At 33.6% G+C, this 15,141-nt stretch overlaps 1 protein-coding gene across 1 annotated transcript; it reads left to right on the top strand.

The window, feature by feature from the left end:
• The first annotated feature begins 5,676 nt into the window (after positions 1 to 5,676).
• Positions 5,677 to 14,862, top strand: LOC106109004 (SH2B adapter protein 1). Its single transcript, XM_013290393.1, has 5 exons — positions 5,677 to 6,542; positions 7,959 to 8,190; positions 8,603 to 8,796; positions 9,422 to 9,622; positions 13,079 to 14,862. The coding sequence occupies exons 1-5, from the start codon at positions 5,853 to 5,855 to the stop codon at positions 13,226 to 13,228; spliced, it is 1,467 nt and encodes a 488-aa protein (XP_013145847.1). The 5' UTR covers positions 5,677 to 5,852; the 3' UTR covers positions 13,229 to 14,862.
• Positions 14,863 to 15,141: the final 279 nt, after the last annotated feature.

Below are 15,141 nucleotides of genomic sequence, written 5' to 3'. Positions count from 1 at the left end.
GCCGACGCAAAGTTTTCTAATGTAAATAAATAAGGAGTTATTTACTTGCGCAGGCGCATGATTGAATGTATTGGCATGGATTTCACATGTGCTAGTTTCTAATTTACTTCAGGGTGTTTAGAAATTCATTTGAACTAGGCACATATAATATACTAGCTGTTCCCGTGCGACTTCATCCGCATAGAATTATGAAAATTTTATTTTATTGTTTACATGTGTTAAAATATCAATTGCAAATGTCAAAATGACATGACGATGACAAACCTTGGCAACCTTGCTCCCTTGATGTTGGCAGCAACTTATGGTCTCTTTCCTACATTAGGGGTTTTATCCAAAATATTTGCCCCCTAAGTTTAATGGCGTGAAAATATATAGCCTAAAGCGTGACGAAAGTGTAGGGCTTTTTTTTAAAAAAAGAATTATTCAAAAATATGCTATAATTGCTGACATCTTAGACAACAAAGAAGTGTGTGTTTACGCTTTATTATAATAGTATAGATAGATGATACCAGGCTGTGATTTTGTTTTTTTACTATGTAAGCGTTTTAAATAAGAGTATTTGTTAAAAAAAATCGCTAAACAAGAACAATATTAATAATTTTGTTATACTTTAAAGCGATAATTATTTACAAAATCCATATTTTTTTCAACTTGTAGATTCAGATTAAAAATAAATCATCATATCATATTATGTGTTTATTGACGCTATCTATTTCCTTTCGTTCTTTTTTTATTCATCATTAATCCATTGCCCATTTCGCGTTACTCGTTGGTCCCGATTCGATCAATCGGCCCAATGGGAAAGTAATTATATTGGGAGATAATGGCGATAAGTCAATGGTAGACACCCGCTAGCAAATAGGGTGGAATACTTTTTAAACGGTTTCCAGCTTTTTAAAGGACGATATCATGATGTACAAAAGTCCGGTAGCCAACTTCAAATGGGTTCAGATCTTTCAAAAAACGCACGGAACCCTTAGTACTATCAAAAAAATGCAGGACTCTTAATGTGGCTTTACAGTGTTATTGACATACCAACATACCACGCTATACCACCGTTTTTTCGAGACATCAAAGTGAACCTACTTTTTTGATATCTGTTCTATATCGATACGCAGAAATAGAATACTGTTTTTTTTTTATTAGTCTTCATCTTCTCGTCCCCGTCTTTATCCTACTCTAGTAGGGGTGGACCTCCAGGTTATTGTCCTACACGCGGAAAATACAATTCGAATGTTGACTCTCTTCAACATTAAAAAGGATTAAAAAATATATAGTATAGCCTATCGGCCTAATATTGAAACGTCATTTAAGTATGTAAAAGCGTCTTAAACAAAAATGTCGACCATCAGTGTAAGTGGCACTTATGAAGCGAAGTTTTCAAGATTCGTTTCAATATTTGGTCGTAGGTAATTTAAAAGCAGATTTTTTTTTTGTTTCTGCGCTATGCAAACGTTATGATTGTATAGCTTCGAGATATTCATAATAATATCGTACAATAACCTAAAATATCAAACAATTTAAACAAATTTTGATACAATTATTGTAAATCTGTTAATACTCAATTATACACAAGTTTACATTGTGAAATCTTCGACTAGAACTACATTATTTCGTAGCGACATAATAAGTCGTAGTTTATATCCCAATAAAAATCAATTTATTAACAGATTAAATAAAATTAAATCTATTAGAAATAATAAAAAAAACTACAAAGAAACCTCTTAATTTCTTTTGACCGCTATCTGGCACGGATGTCAAGGCGTGGCGGGAAACGATATCTCCTTTCTCTTTCGCTCAAAGCGTTGTTTATGTTGAGTGAAAGAGACGATGCGCTTCAGGCGGAGCTTGCGGGCGCTTCCAGAACATCCCACGTACGCATTCCCGCGCACGATTAAAAAAAAAACAAAAATTGCAACAAATCACCGGCTAATAGGAAGTTTAATGAGTCACAAAGTGCACAGACTGTACAATGTCACAGATTATAATCAGGAAACGTTGACAGACATATAGATGCATATTTAAATAACATACCTATATGTACGTTTTTACATTTATTACTTTAAATTCGTTGACTATTATTTGTGTAAGTAGTTCGCATTTTCGCGTCGTAAATTACGAATTAATTCAGGATACAAAACAGTTGATTTTATACAGTTACAAATAGGCAAAGACAAAAAATAACCGACACCAAAATTAAGATGATTTTTGTACGGTCTACCTAGTTTGTGTCAACTTTATTTAGAGGTTATTTCGTATTATTCTTTATTTATCACAATAACCAAACTTTTCTACATTGTTAAAACCGCTACTATTTAAATTTAACTGCGTACAGTGTTTTGAATCTCAAAAGGTTGATTTTGTTTTTATTATAATTAACCAACAAGAATCAATGCTTGATTCTTAATCACGATTTTACCAATAAGGATGTTATATGATTTAGTTGGAAAACGAACCCAGAAGTTTATATTCGATTCCAAACTCAGAGGTTAAAGGATTTTTTTTTCATGTAACATGACAGAAACGTCGTCTTGTTCCCAAAGAATAGCCTTTATTTTTACGTGTTATTGATCAAGAGCAGTAGTTTCAGCCTTCATTATATTTAACAACATATCTTTCATATTATAAAATGTCGTAAAATCGAAAATAACTTTTCAAACCGTATAACCAAGAACAAAGTGCATTTCCGAACGCAACACAAAAATCCAGAGACCCTCTTCCCGCGCTTTATTTACGTTTATGGCCGACTCGACGACAGCGCTAACGACGCCATCTTCCTGCCGCGCATTTGTCTGTCAGCGGGCACTCGCGAGGCGGTCGAGGCGCGCCGGATGCATCTTCAGAAAAACGTTTTGACTATGCTCCATGATTAGTAGATTATATCGGATAGATTTAAAATAGAAGCATATAATCGACTTTATGTTACTACGAAAGCTAAAAAAAAGTTTTCGTTAAAATTTATTCAATATTTTTTACCTGCACCTAAAAAGAGATGGATGGATTGCGTAACATGAGCAAAAAGGGAGTGATGACTGAGATGACGTATGATAGAGTTATGTGGAGGATAAAAACCTGTTGCATCGACTCTACGGGAATAGGATAAAGAAGAAGATAAGATCTTTAACCTGCATTTAACAACTTACTTTCTTTTTTTGCAAAATATTTACTTTCTAGTGACTAACAAGGCATTATAATAGCTGAATTTAAAAACTCGCATGAGTGTTTAAATCTAAAGCTATTTAGACCCCCTTACCATAGACATCTCCAACAAGCAGATAAGTTGACCAGATAATGAAAAAAGAATTTGCAAACTTTACACGTGCAAAAGGGTAATGAATATAAAAGGACAGCAGAAGAAAGTTAATAAGGAAAGAAAGAAGAGAATGCCATGGGAAGAATTTCGTCAAACGATACTTAGGCTTAAAACTTCGCACATACGAGTATAACTAGCATTCTTCAACAGTAATTTTACTTGTCGTATCCTATTATAAAACGAATATGATGGTTCACATATTCAAAGTGAACTTTCACTGTAAACAATAAACAGTGAAGTTTGTTTATTGCAGTTGATCGTAAAACCCAACGGGATCTAAGGCCGAGCTCTTACGCAACATACTCAAAAATCTTGAGTACTTGAATTGAATATGTTGAATTTTTACTCGACGCGTCATGAGTAATGTTTTTCGCGGCGTACATACCATGGGTGTTGCCAGTGAATGATCTAGGGGTGGGAAGCCAATGGATGATTATCAACATTTTCAATTTTATGAAAAATGTAATTTTTTTTTACAATACAAGGTGGCAAACGAGCAAGCGGCCACTTAAATCCACCGAAATGGAAAAAGACCGCTGCCCATAAACATCCGCAATTGCAGATGCGTTGCCTAGCCTTACTTGACGGAGGAGGAGACGCACATAAAGAGGACATTTCCCCTTCCTATGCGTCTCCTCCACCGTCAAATCCACTTTTCCTTCCCATCCTTCACTCTTAAGAAAAAGGTGGAATGGGAAAGGGACTAAAATTAGGCCTTTGGCACCACACTCATCAGACGAAACGCGGAATTGCTTACACTTCACGCCTATTTTCTGTGGGGTCGCGGTATTACACCGGGCAAGCCGGCCCATTCGTGCGAATATGTTAAACCGGGCTCTACCAGTGTAAAAATACTGACTAATATTTTTTAAGTTATCTATGTAGTCTCTAGGGATTGTAGGCAACTTTTTTTAAGTAGCCTTCGCCCGCGCTTATTAAAAGACTGTGTACTTCCAGACTGTGCTCTACATCTAGACCAAATTACATCGAAATCCCTCCAGCTGTTATGCTACAAACTTTAACAAATCCATCCATCCATCGAAACTTACACATTTAAATATTAGTAAGATTCTTGACTCTCTAGGGGCAGCATAATCAAGAACGCTGGCCTAGTAATGGTTCCTGGTCTTCACAAATATCTTTTATTTTCTCCGCATCTCTTTACATTACGGTGAAGGAAAACCGATAAATACATACGAAATTCTAAGTTCTACAAACACATTGGTACATGGCGCGATTCGAGCCCAGGATTTATAGATTATAATTCCACTTTTCAACTGATGTTCACTAAAATAAATCTTAATAGTTATTGTTAATTGTCTTTAACTTAAGACTTTTTTTAAAAACTGCGTCCAATAGTTTGTTACTATTTCAACGGTCTCGTAACTCCTATAATCTAATTAGTGGCAATTATTTTTAAGATGTGTCTGTTCTGTTCTGAAAAAAATTCTTAGCAGGGACGATCAGTAAAACTTACGCTTGTTTCTCAGAGCAAAAACTACGTACAGTTGCATACAATTAAATGTGAACTAGTGAGTAACACTTGGTCAAGGTGTCATTATTTTTATCATCGCAAAATATAGAGTCATAAAACTATCATCAGGGTACGCAGGTGAACGTCCCCAGGGCGCGTCGTTCGCAACATGTCTCCCATATTTCCGTCATCGAGGTGTCTGATGCGCGCCAAAATAAGATTATCGGAAATTTGACACACACGAGCGCGCGCGCTTTACGATGCCCGCACAGACTGTATAATGCCGATGACGTATTTGAATGGTCCTTTTCTTGGTATTTATGGAGGTTAGACTGTTATTTTTAATCGAATAGTTGTTCTTGTGCATTTGAGGTTAAATTTATTCAAATGCAAGTAATTGGTAAAAGTTTAAGTTAGAAACTTGGTCTAGAAGTATAATTTAGAAGATGCTTGATAGTGAATGTTGAACATGGGAATTGAACCCTCTACTACTACTACTACTTCGAACAATAATATTGCATTGTTATTTGAATAACTAAGAATAGTTTAATAGTTTGTTTCGTTTAATGCGAACCCGGAAAGAATAATTTTTAAGGTTAAGACATTAAAAGCGTATTGAATTGTGGGAATTAAGATAAGGAATACTACGTAAAATAAAAATGTAAATTATGGGGTTAGTTTTCGTTTCAAAGACTTACATCATAACATACAGTTTTCCTAGTATCGTACTAGATGACGCTTTTTAAGTAGTAGTAAACTTTTTTTGTTAAATAATTTTGGAAAACAACAAACGTAAACTTTTAAAAAAATTAAAATCAAAAATCGTAGAAGTTTTATTAAAATAATTTTAACACGCATTGTTGTTTACATTGATTTTTTTATATGGCAACTAAACTTGTTTTCGCGAGAATCTTGTGAGCATCGTCAATTTTATTTTGATTGCGAAATTGTCATAGAATTAGATAAGGATTGGTGAATCAGTGAGCTTATCGGAATAGTGTTATTATGTTTTATGTGCAATAGTCAATCGCCAGCCAAGTGGAGCTCATAAAGAAGTTGCTTGCCATGGCCGGCCCGTCCGACGGCGATCCCGACGGATGGGTCGAGTTCTGCGACCGTCAGGCCAAAGCTGCCGCACAGGACTTCGCCAAGGCATGCTTAAATTACATTCAGACGGGTGCTAATGACCTTTCAAACCGACCTAACGTCTCACAAAAGGAATTTTTAAAGAAATTTGTCGACTGTTTCACTGAACAATTTGACTTTGAGTTTGGTAAACTGAAAGCGCAACACAAGCTTCCAAACGGTACACATACCGGCCACGATGAAAGCGACTACTCGGAGGACACGGATTCTCCGAAAACACAACATAAACCATTCTTTCGACGGTTATCTTTCAAAGGTTTACGGCGTGGTAAAGGTCTATTCCACAAACAAAATTCTGACGAAGTTGAATTGTCATCTAATTTGAATAAGCACAGTAAAACGAAACTCGCGAAAATTGTTGTTGAATGTAGAAAGGAAGGATTAGTTAATTATTTAACACCGGAGAGCTTAGAACAGCCTGGAAGTCCACAGAAGTGGGAGAAATGTAGGTTAGCTTTAGTAAAAACAGTTGGAGGCTATATGTTAGAGTTTTATTCACCACCAAAGGCTCAAAAGCCAAGGAGTGGTGTGTTTTGTTTTTTAATATCTGAAGCTCGGGAAACCACAGCTTTGGAGATGCCGGATCATGAAAATACATTTGTTTTAAAGGTTAGTTGTTTTTTATATGATTACAATCAATATAAAAACATTTTCACCCAATTTATACAATTCAAACTTAGTTCATTAGTTGCATAAAATATATTATTATGCCTGTTTTTATTCAAGTCCAATTGTAATAAGAATGTATAAATGAATATGTATTTATTGCCACAAAAAAAGAACATAAACAGACTTATTCTAAAGAAAACATAAAATCATAACAAAAGGCTTCTGCTGTGCAGCTGTGCTGTGCTGTTCAGCTGGCTCCTTCACACTCAAGTAACATACTTAAATTATTAAGGTCACCGGCTTAAATATTCTAGTAACAGTCTAAACCAGGGCCTTCAAGGAAACCCTTGAACATAGTTACCATTAAACAAAGCTGACTCCTTCATACTTAAGTAACTTATACTTAAATTTAAGGGTAACTGGCCTAAATGTTCAAGTAACAGCCACTATTAAACAAAGTTCAAACTAAACACCATCTGACTCTAGCCACCTCAATATTATGAAGCAATTTCCTCTACAAGTAAACAGTGGCAATACAAAGATAAAATCAGTTATTGGGCAAATAATGACCTAGCATTCTCTAGTTATATCTACATTGTCTTCCATAGACAACAATGTTGAAAAAGGTTATGGTTTAAGTCAGTGAATACAGTCTATTTTATGTTTAATTGTTAAAACATCCTAATAAATACAATCACATCAAGAATTATGTTTTTAAAGTTGATATATCTATAAACAGAATGAATCAAGGCCTTATGTGTCTTTATTTAATGAACATTAATGACTAAGCTTGTATAGTAAATATTTTACATGTAAATTGATATTGTTTCTGAATTGTTATTTCTATTTGCTTTTGTTACTCGCCAAAGTTTTCTTATAAGATATTCCTACTAATTTCTCAGTATGTTCATAGAAATGTTGGTGTTCAGTTGTGTTCTATTTTTTTTTATTAGTTGATTGACACATTATAACCCAGTTAAGTTATTTCTTACATTTTATAATTAATCTGTGTCATGTCGAACTATAATGTAAGTATATTCAGAAACAGAGTGAGTACAAAAAATAATAGATTTATAAATACGATGAGAAGGGATGAATCGCATGTAACAAGAAGGATGTTAGTTATGAATGTGGAGGGGTACATCTGTAGAGGTAGACCTAGAAAGAGACAGATGGATTCCATGAAAGGTGAAATGATCAAGAAGGGAGTGATGACTGAGATGACGGATGATAGAGTGCTTTGGAGGACGAAAACCCGGTGCGCCGACCCTACGGGAGTAGGATAAGGCAGGGGAGATGATGATGAAATACAATCTAAACCAATATTCATATAAGACTAGATTATCTCTGAAGTATTTTTCGTGACAGTTTTATTATAATTTACTGAAGTTATTACTAATATATCTTACTTTTCAGGCAGATAACAATATGGAATATGTAATAGAAGCAGCTGATGTAGATGATATGAAATCGTGGCTGGCCACTATAAAGTACTGTATGCGGTCCGCGCCCACCACGCAGCCTCCGCCGGAGTCGCTGGCGGGGCTGCCGGAGCCCGCGCCCCCTGACCTGCCGCCGCGTCGAGACCTCCCACCCAGCACTAGTAATGCTGACTTAACAAATGACACTCCAGAAGAAGGGGAGTTAGGTTGGTAGTTTAGAAAATAATTTTTTTCACAACAATTTCAGTATCTACATTTTGTTAACCAACTTCACAGCCCAAATTATCAATACATGTACATGTCTATTCTATAATTGTCTTTATATTCAAAAGAAGAACAGTGTTACCCAACATAAGGCCGAAGTCTCACAATTTAACAAAAATTAGTAATTTTTTTTAATAAATTCTGTATTAACATTAACTATAAATTTATTTAATGTTGTTGTTGTGTTCGTTTTAATGATAAAAATTATGTATGAGGCCATAAAAATGTGAAATTCTCCTTATTCGGGTCCAGTGTTACCTACAAAAGAGTCTTGTGTTATTTTTTATTTTAACAGAGTGTGTTTACACTTTATTATATTAGTATAGAGATTGTAATTTTATATAATTTGATCAGGTTCAATAGCGGAAGAGGCGTGTGCAGCTTCAGGACGTATTTCGATGTCGGAGTGGCCGTGGTTCCACGGCACGTTGGCGCGCTCGGCGGCCGCGGCCTGCGTGCTGGCGGGCGGCGCGGCCGCGCACGGCTGCTACCTCGTCAGACAGAGTGAGACCAGGCGGGGAGAGTATGTACTCACTTTCAACTTCCAGGTAAGATTTTTTTGTTAATTCACAAATGTTTAATTTACTTTAGCATGTGCTGGGAATGGTTTACAATAGTCGATAACGGGATTCGAATCCACAACTGCGATCGGAAATCCGTAAGGAAACTATATGCTATTGACACTTAATGTTTTAGATGTGCGAAGTGTAGTCGAATTTAATTGAAATTAGAATACTACTTGTATCATGTCATACTAGCTTTTGCCCGTGACTTTTCAGGGAATAATTAAGCAAAATTAAGTAGCCTATGGTTTTAAGATTATGCTTTACATCTACCAAACTTCATCAAGATCTGTTGCTATGCCTAAACGATGCCTAAACATACATCCATCTAAACTCTCTCTTTTATCATAAGTAAGATAATTAGTTAACAATTTAAATTATTGTCCATACATTTATCTTGGAAAAGTTTTCATTTTCAAATTGATGGTACTAACAAATGTGTCTTGTAAGGGCAGATTTGTTTAGATAGGTTTTGTGAAAATTTCTCATTTTAATTGAATTTGACTATAGAGAGACTTGGAATAGCAAAGTTCCTACTATAATGACTAAAATTTATTTCTGTATGTAATCTTCTTTCCTATAAATTATTAATACCAGACAAACATTCCAGGGTCGCGCTAAACACCTCCGTATGACATTATCTGATACCGGTCAGTGCCGGGTGCAGCACCTCTGGTTCCCCAACGTGCAGGAAATGCTGGAGCACTTCCGTGCGCATCCCATCCCGCTGGAGTCTGGCGGCGCCGCTGACGTCACGCTCACACAGTTCGTCGTCTGCCAGGATCATGACAGACGACAAGTGAACTCCCAGGTGCTCTCATAGATTATACAGCAAAGAATAGTAACTGATACTGTGGAAGTACTCTTGTCATAGAGTAAGTAATCTTGTCATAGAGTAAGTACTCTTGTCATAGAGTAAGTACTCTTGTCATAGAGCAAGTACTCTCGTCATAGAGTAAATAGCTGTAATATGGCATAAGTCAAAGAGTAGCTGTGATAATCTTCAAAGAGCAGCTACAGATAATAAATGTAATCTAAAATGCTAAGATGCTAGTAGAAAAATTTATATATTTGAGTAATAAACACTTGCAGAGTTTAAAATGTGATTACAAAACCTGTGGGCTATTTTTTATTGTCAGTGGTTTAAGGCATAATTAATTACAAAATGACATTTACTTTTACAGTCCATTTACTATTCTTAGATATTTAGGTGTTGTGTTCACTTTTCACATAATGTTGGTCCGCCTGGCTCACCTTGACGCGAGTAGACAAATGTTGATTTATTAATAAATGTATTTATGTAACCTTTAAAAATAGTTGTAATATGCAAATTTCACTAAACTCTTTAATTGTTAGGATATATAAATATCTACAAATGTTCACTATTCTATTAATAAAATACAAACCTTTTCTCTTTATATTTAGTGTAGTATGAGGCTTTGAATCCCACCGAAGTCTTCGCCTTTCTATGTAAATAATTAGTTATATTAATTTAGTAATTAAATATCTTTTTTTTACCATTGGATTAATCAGACATATTATAGTTATGTTTTCTTATATAGATTTAGTATGAAATCTGATATTAAAAATATGTTTATATAAATATATTATGGATAATAAATTTACAAAATATGGTCATAGCTTGATTTCCTATAATTTACAAGTAAGTAATATTTTGGTCTTACTATAAATAAAATAACTATATTACGTATATTTGAGACGAGCTGTCGCCCGCAAACTTCGTTAGCGCAAATTTGTACAACCCGACCCGTTACGCCATTTTGACAGCGCGGAATTAAAAAAAAAACTAGCCTATAATATGGCTGTCTTTGTCAGCTACTCTTCGATGAAAGTCCCGACGAAATCGGCCCAGCCGTTTCGGAAATTACACGAAACAAACGCGGCTTGCGGACAGACAGACAGACAAAATATTTTTAAATGCGATTTTTGTTATCAGCAACGCAAATACATCATCTTACCGAAATCTGGAATTTCTCTTTTCATATTACAAACAGACACTCCAATTTTATTATATGTATATAGGTATAGATTTTTAATTACTGATATCAGAACTTTTTAATATGTTTTTTTTTTTTATCAACATTTGTCTCACTTGCACTCTAACTTGGTATTCTTATGAACAATTTTGTTATTGTTATATGTTGCTATTAATTTTGTAGCTTATAGTTTGTACATAGTTATTTGCTCAGCAATCTCGTTTGTATATTATTTCTATCTATATGAAAAATTACAAAAAACAAGCCACAAAAAAAAAGAAATGAAATCATAAATTGAATGAAATATAAGTAAAAAGTGATTTTAATCTTTGAAAGTCCATTTTTATTTTATTGCATGCTCAAAGTAATTTTTGACCAAACCTTATAGTTTAAAATATGTTTAATATTTTTGACAACCCTATTTTACCTATACTCATTTATTTGAGTTAAATTAAATAAAACTGTAATTTTATATAAATACAGAACAACCAAAGTAAGTAGGAAAAAAAATCAACATGCATTAATGCAATATGTTTTGTAATAGTTAATTTTTGTTCCTTGTATGGCAACATTGTTATGATTTGACTTTGACAGTGACAGTTATAGTTGTATAGTAAATATTATTTTTATTTATAAGCATAACATATTATTTTCATATAATCTGTTTTATTATGAATTCTGAATACGAAGTTAGGTAATATTGAACAAAAATTATATTTTTTGTACCCATTGAATCACACTTGTAGGTTTTAAACTTGGCAACATTTTTTTTTAAATATACATTATTGGAATATGAAACCAAAACTTACAAACCATAAAAGAATACTTATGTGTGGTATCTTTAATTCCTGAGCATGCATTTTATTTATTATTTCGATTGTAAAATGTTTATATTTTTTTTGTCGTAAAGTTATTTCATGGCTAGTAGATAGTTAAGGGAAAAATCACAATAATGTAATTAGTTTGTCTTTATGTTTATTGTTCTATTTTGTATATTTATGTTCTGTTATAACTCAAGTTACTTTGCTTTCGTATATCAACTCTGACAGTTGCTAAATTTTTTTTTACATAGACATTCAAAAATAATGTTCTGCAATACTTAAGAGTTTGAAAACCCGTTTTTTTAACTACAATTAAAGATTTTTTGTCTAAAATGGCTGATTTTTTGTTGCTTTTTAAATTGAATATTTAAGAACTGTCAAAGGTATCTAAACATGAATATTGCAATAATGCTATGGTAACCGAGTCACAGTAAAGTCCAAACGTAGAATTTAATTGCCAGTTAATATAAGCTTTAATTTTAACCATAGATTTATAAACTATAGATAATCTGAAGATTAAAAATGAGGCAAAACAACTCCGGAGACTTTTTTGGGGTGAATTTTCTCAGTGTTGTCATTTATAATAAATGATATTTTAAAAAGTTAGACTTGTATGAAATAATAAAAATGTAGGTTATATATCTGCTTGTAACCGTAACCTTTAAGGGTTAGATGTATTTGATATGTTTAGTTGATGGACTGTTATATTGTACTAACATAGACTGTATGTCTGTGAGTTTTCATTGCTGGAATACACGTACAAAAACATTTTTCTGTTTTTTTTTTTAAGATTATGGTTTTGTGCAAATGTTTCGATAGTGAAAGCTGGCAGTTAATGATTTTTGTTTTTATTTTTGTACAAATCGAACTCATGTTCTTTCGAGCTTTAATCACATTTCTTTGGTTGTAAATTTTATTATTAAAACTTTCTGCTGAATGGCTTTGTTTTTTATTCTTTTTGTTGGTTATTTTTCTTTTGCCTGCTGTTTGGTGTTTGTTTGTGTTTTGATGGTAAGTTGTTTTAATTTCTTTTCTTATAATGTTATTTATAGACAATCTTACTAATGTTATAAATGTGAAAGTTTAGATGTTTGTTAGAGTTTGTAGCCTAAACGGTTGAACGGATTCCGATGAAATTTAACACAGAGGTAGGGGATAGTCTGAAAGAACACATAGGCTATTACTTTTGTTGCTAGTATTTGAAAATTTATTCAAAAGTTCATAATTACTTAATTTAATATTTTACAAATTCTCCAGAGTTAAGAAATAAATTAAATAAATTATGGCTCAGGTAAGTAGATAATGGTCAGTAGGCGGAGAATTTATTTTTAAAGGAAATTCATCAAATAGGTGTGTCTATACTTTAAATGAGATAGTTTACCATAAGCAGACCCAAAAACATTTTCGTACTACCCTCACATTAAATTTTAACTTAGGTTATATTTTCAGCTTGGAGTGTCACTTGGTAGTAACGTGAGAATGGGACGTGCGGAAATGGAGGCTCTTATAGTCGCAGCCAACACGCCCCAGCCCCAGCCTCAGCCTCAGTCCCAGTCCCAGGACACGCGGGCGGTGGACAACAAATACAGCTTCGTGTAACATTTGCTCTGCTATATACTGCCTTGCCACGGATTAACTCCTGTCACTTTGACAACTGACATCTGTCAGTTGACGTCAGTTTAGTAATATCAAATGGGACACAGCCGTGAGAGGCGTATCGGTTGAGTTTGTCAGAAAATAGGTCAATCGTTTACAGATTAAAAAATGGCTCGAAGGGAGGGCGTCAGTGAGCGCTATTCACTTATGCCTACCGTCTTCACTAGTCATCGGTCAATATTAGTTGAATTGTGTTGGAAAATAATTTTTATCGTATACTTTTAAAAATTGTTAGACGTTTTCAGATTTAAATCCAATCTTTAATAAGTGAATTAGAGGCAGAATAGGGACAAGTATAAAAGGAGTCTACAACTGACTTGAAGCAGTTTAATGGTGACCTCAAATTTCGTTTCAAAGCGGTGATAGTCAACTAGGTCCGTGTAAGCCGGAACTAATATTTTGTTAATCTAATGTTTTAAACGAAATTTCTGTTATCTTAAACGGGATTCTTAGGACCACTTTTTCCTTGCAAGCGCACTTTACGTATTTATAACTGCAACATTAAAAGTTGGGTAGTCTTAAATTTGCTGACTTTTAGGTTATTTTGTGCAATACCTTATTTAATTAGTGCAAATATAAATTAAGAAATAACTGTAGGAAATTATATGTAGTAATTTTGTTATTTCATTATATTTATTGTTTGATTTTGATTTAATTGTTAACTAGGATATTCGTAAGGCATTTATAGACGCTATGCTGTTTAGTATCAGGAAGTATTCGTGTAAAGCTATACCTATAGATATATAAACTATAGATACATAATCCAGAGTACAAAAGTGAGGCATAAAAGCTTCTGAAAGACTCGTAAATACCTTAGGACCTGTTCCACCAAATTGTAAATTGTCTGACAATTCGACGTGTAAAATATATGATGGAAATTTCCCTTATCTGAGAGTGACATCATTTTTAAGCCTCTAGCAGCCAGTGGTGGGATAGGCCCTTTATGTTATTTACAAGATGACATTTTATAGACAGTGAAGTCAAACTTGTAAGAACCCTTCATCTATAGATTATATATCTACAAGAAATGGTTGCTGTTTTTTTGTATGAATCTTTTGGCAATTATTAACATACGGATAGAATATATTAAGATTATTGTAATTAGTGCAGTTATCCGCCCTTCCCCTTCCTACGTTTATATTTCCGTAAGTTACATATACATTCCGTTATATGTACCTAACGACGATTGTTATATGAAATATATTTTTATATAATAAAGAAAAGTCGTTATAAAGTATTTTTAATGTATTCCATAAGTATTCTATAGTCAACTGCCAATATTACGTCAATGTATGTAGGATAACTACCCACATTTGCTTATTGCAATTAAATCGAAACTAAGTTTCTTAGAAGCATAATCTAGTCATAAATACTTGAACAGTATTTTAGAATATAAAAGGCTAGTTTGAATCCATTTTTGGATTAATTGAAATCTGTATCGAATCTATATTTAGATTTATAGAAAAACAGAAGCGAAATAAAGCTACTGAACTGATATTTACAAGACTTTAAAATCAATTTTTAATATAAATCATCTAAGAGCGCGCAATTTGACTAAACTATCGCACAACTGTTGAGTCACGTTTTGATTCCTATGAGCTTATATGGTGCGCACACTACTTTTAGTTGTGCAACTAAACAGTTGAAGGCTGCGAAACAATCAATAATCGACCAGTAGTCGTGCGATAGTTTAGTCAAAGATGTGCTAGCTCTTAATATATTGTCAATATAGTAGCAATGTTCAAGATCAAGACAAATGACGATGGTCCTTCGAGTCGGATATAAGTGTTTTTCAAATAAAAAAATAAATTTTAGATAAAATTAATAATTAATTGTTGTTGGAATTGAAATAGTTC

This window comes from Papilio polytes, unplaced genomic scaffold (assembly GCF_000836215.1).
Source record: "Papilio polytes unplaced genomic scaffold, Ppol_1.0 DF824269.1, whole genome shotgun sequence".
NCBI classification, from domain to species: domain Eukaryota; kingdom Metazoa; phylum Arthropoda; class Insecta; order Lepidoptera; family Papilionidae; genus Papilio; species Papilio polytes.
This window is presented reverse-complemented; position numbering and strand designations above follow the sequence as displayed.

Excerpts from the sequence above, each read along its gene's own strand:
- LOC106109004 (XM_013290393.1), top strand. The coding sequence starts at position 5,853 with ATGGCCGGCCCGTCCGACGGCGATCCCGACGGATGGGTCGAGTTCTGC. Across the intron at positions 8,191-8,602 it reads TCCAGAAGAAGGGGAGTTAG|GTTCAATAGCGGAAGAGGCG; the intron begins GTTGGTAGTTTA and ends TAATTTGATCAG. Across the intron at positions 9,623-13,078 it reads GACGACAAGTGAACTCCCAG|CTTGGAGTGTCACTTGGTAG; the intron begins GTGCTCTCATAG and ends TTATATTTTCAG.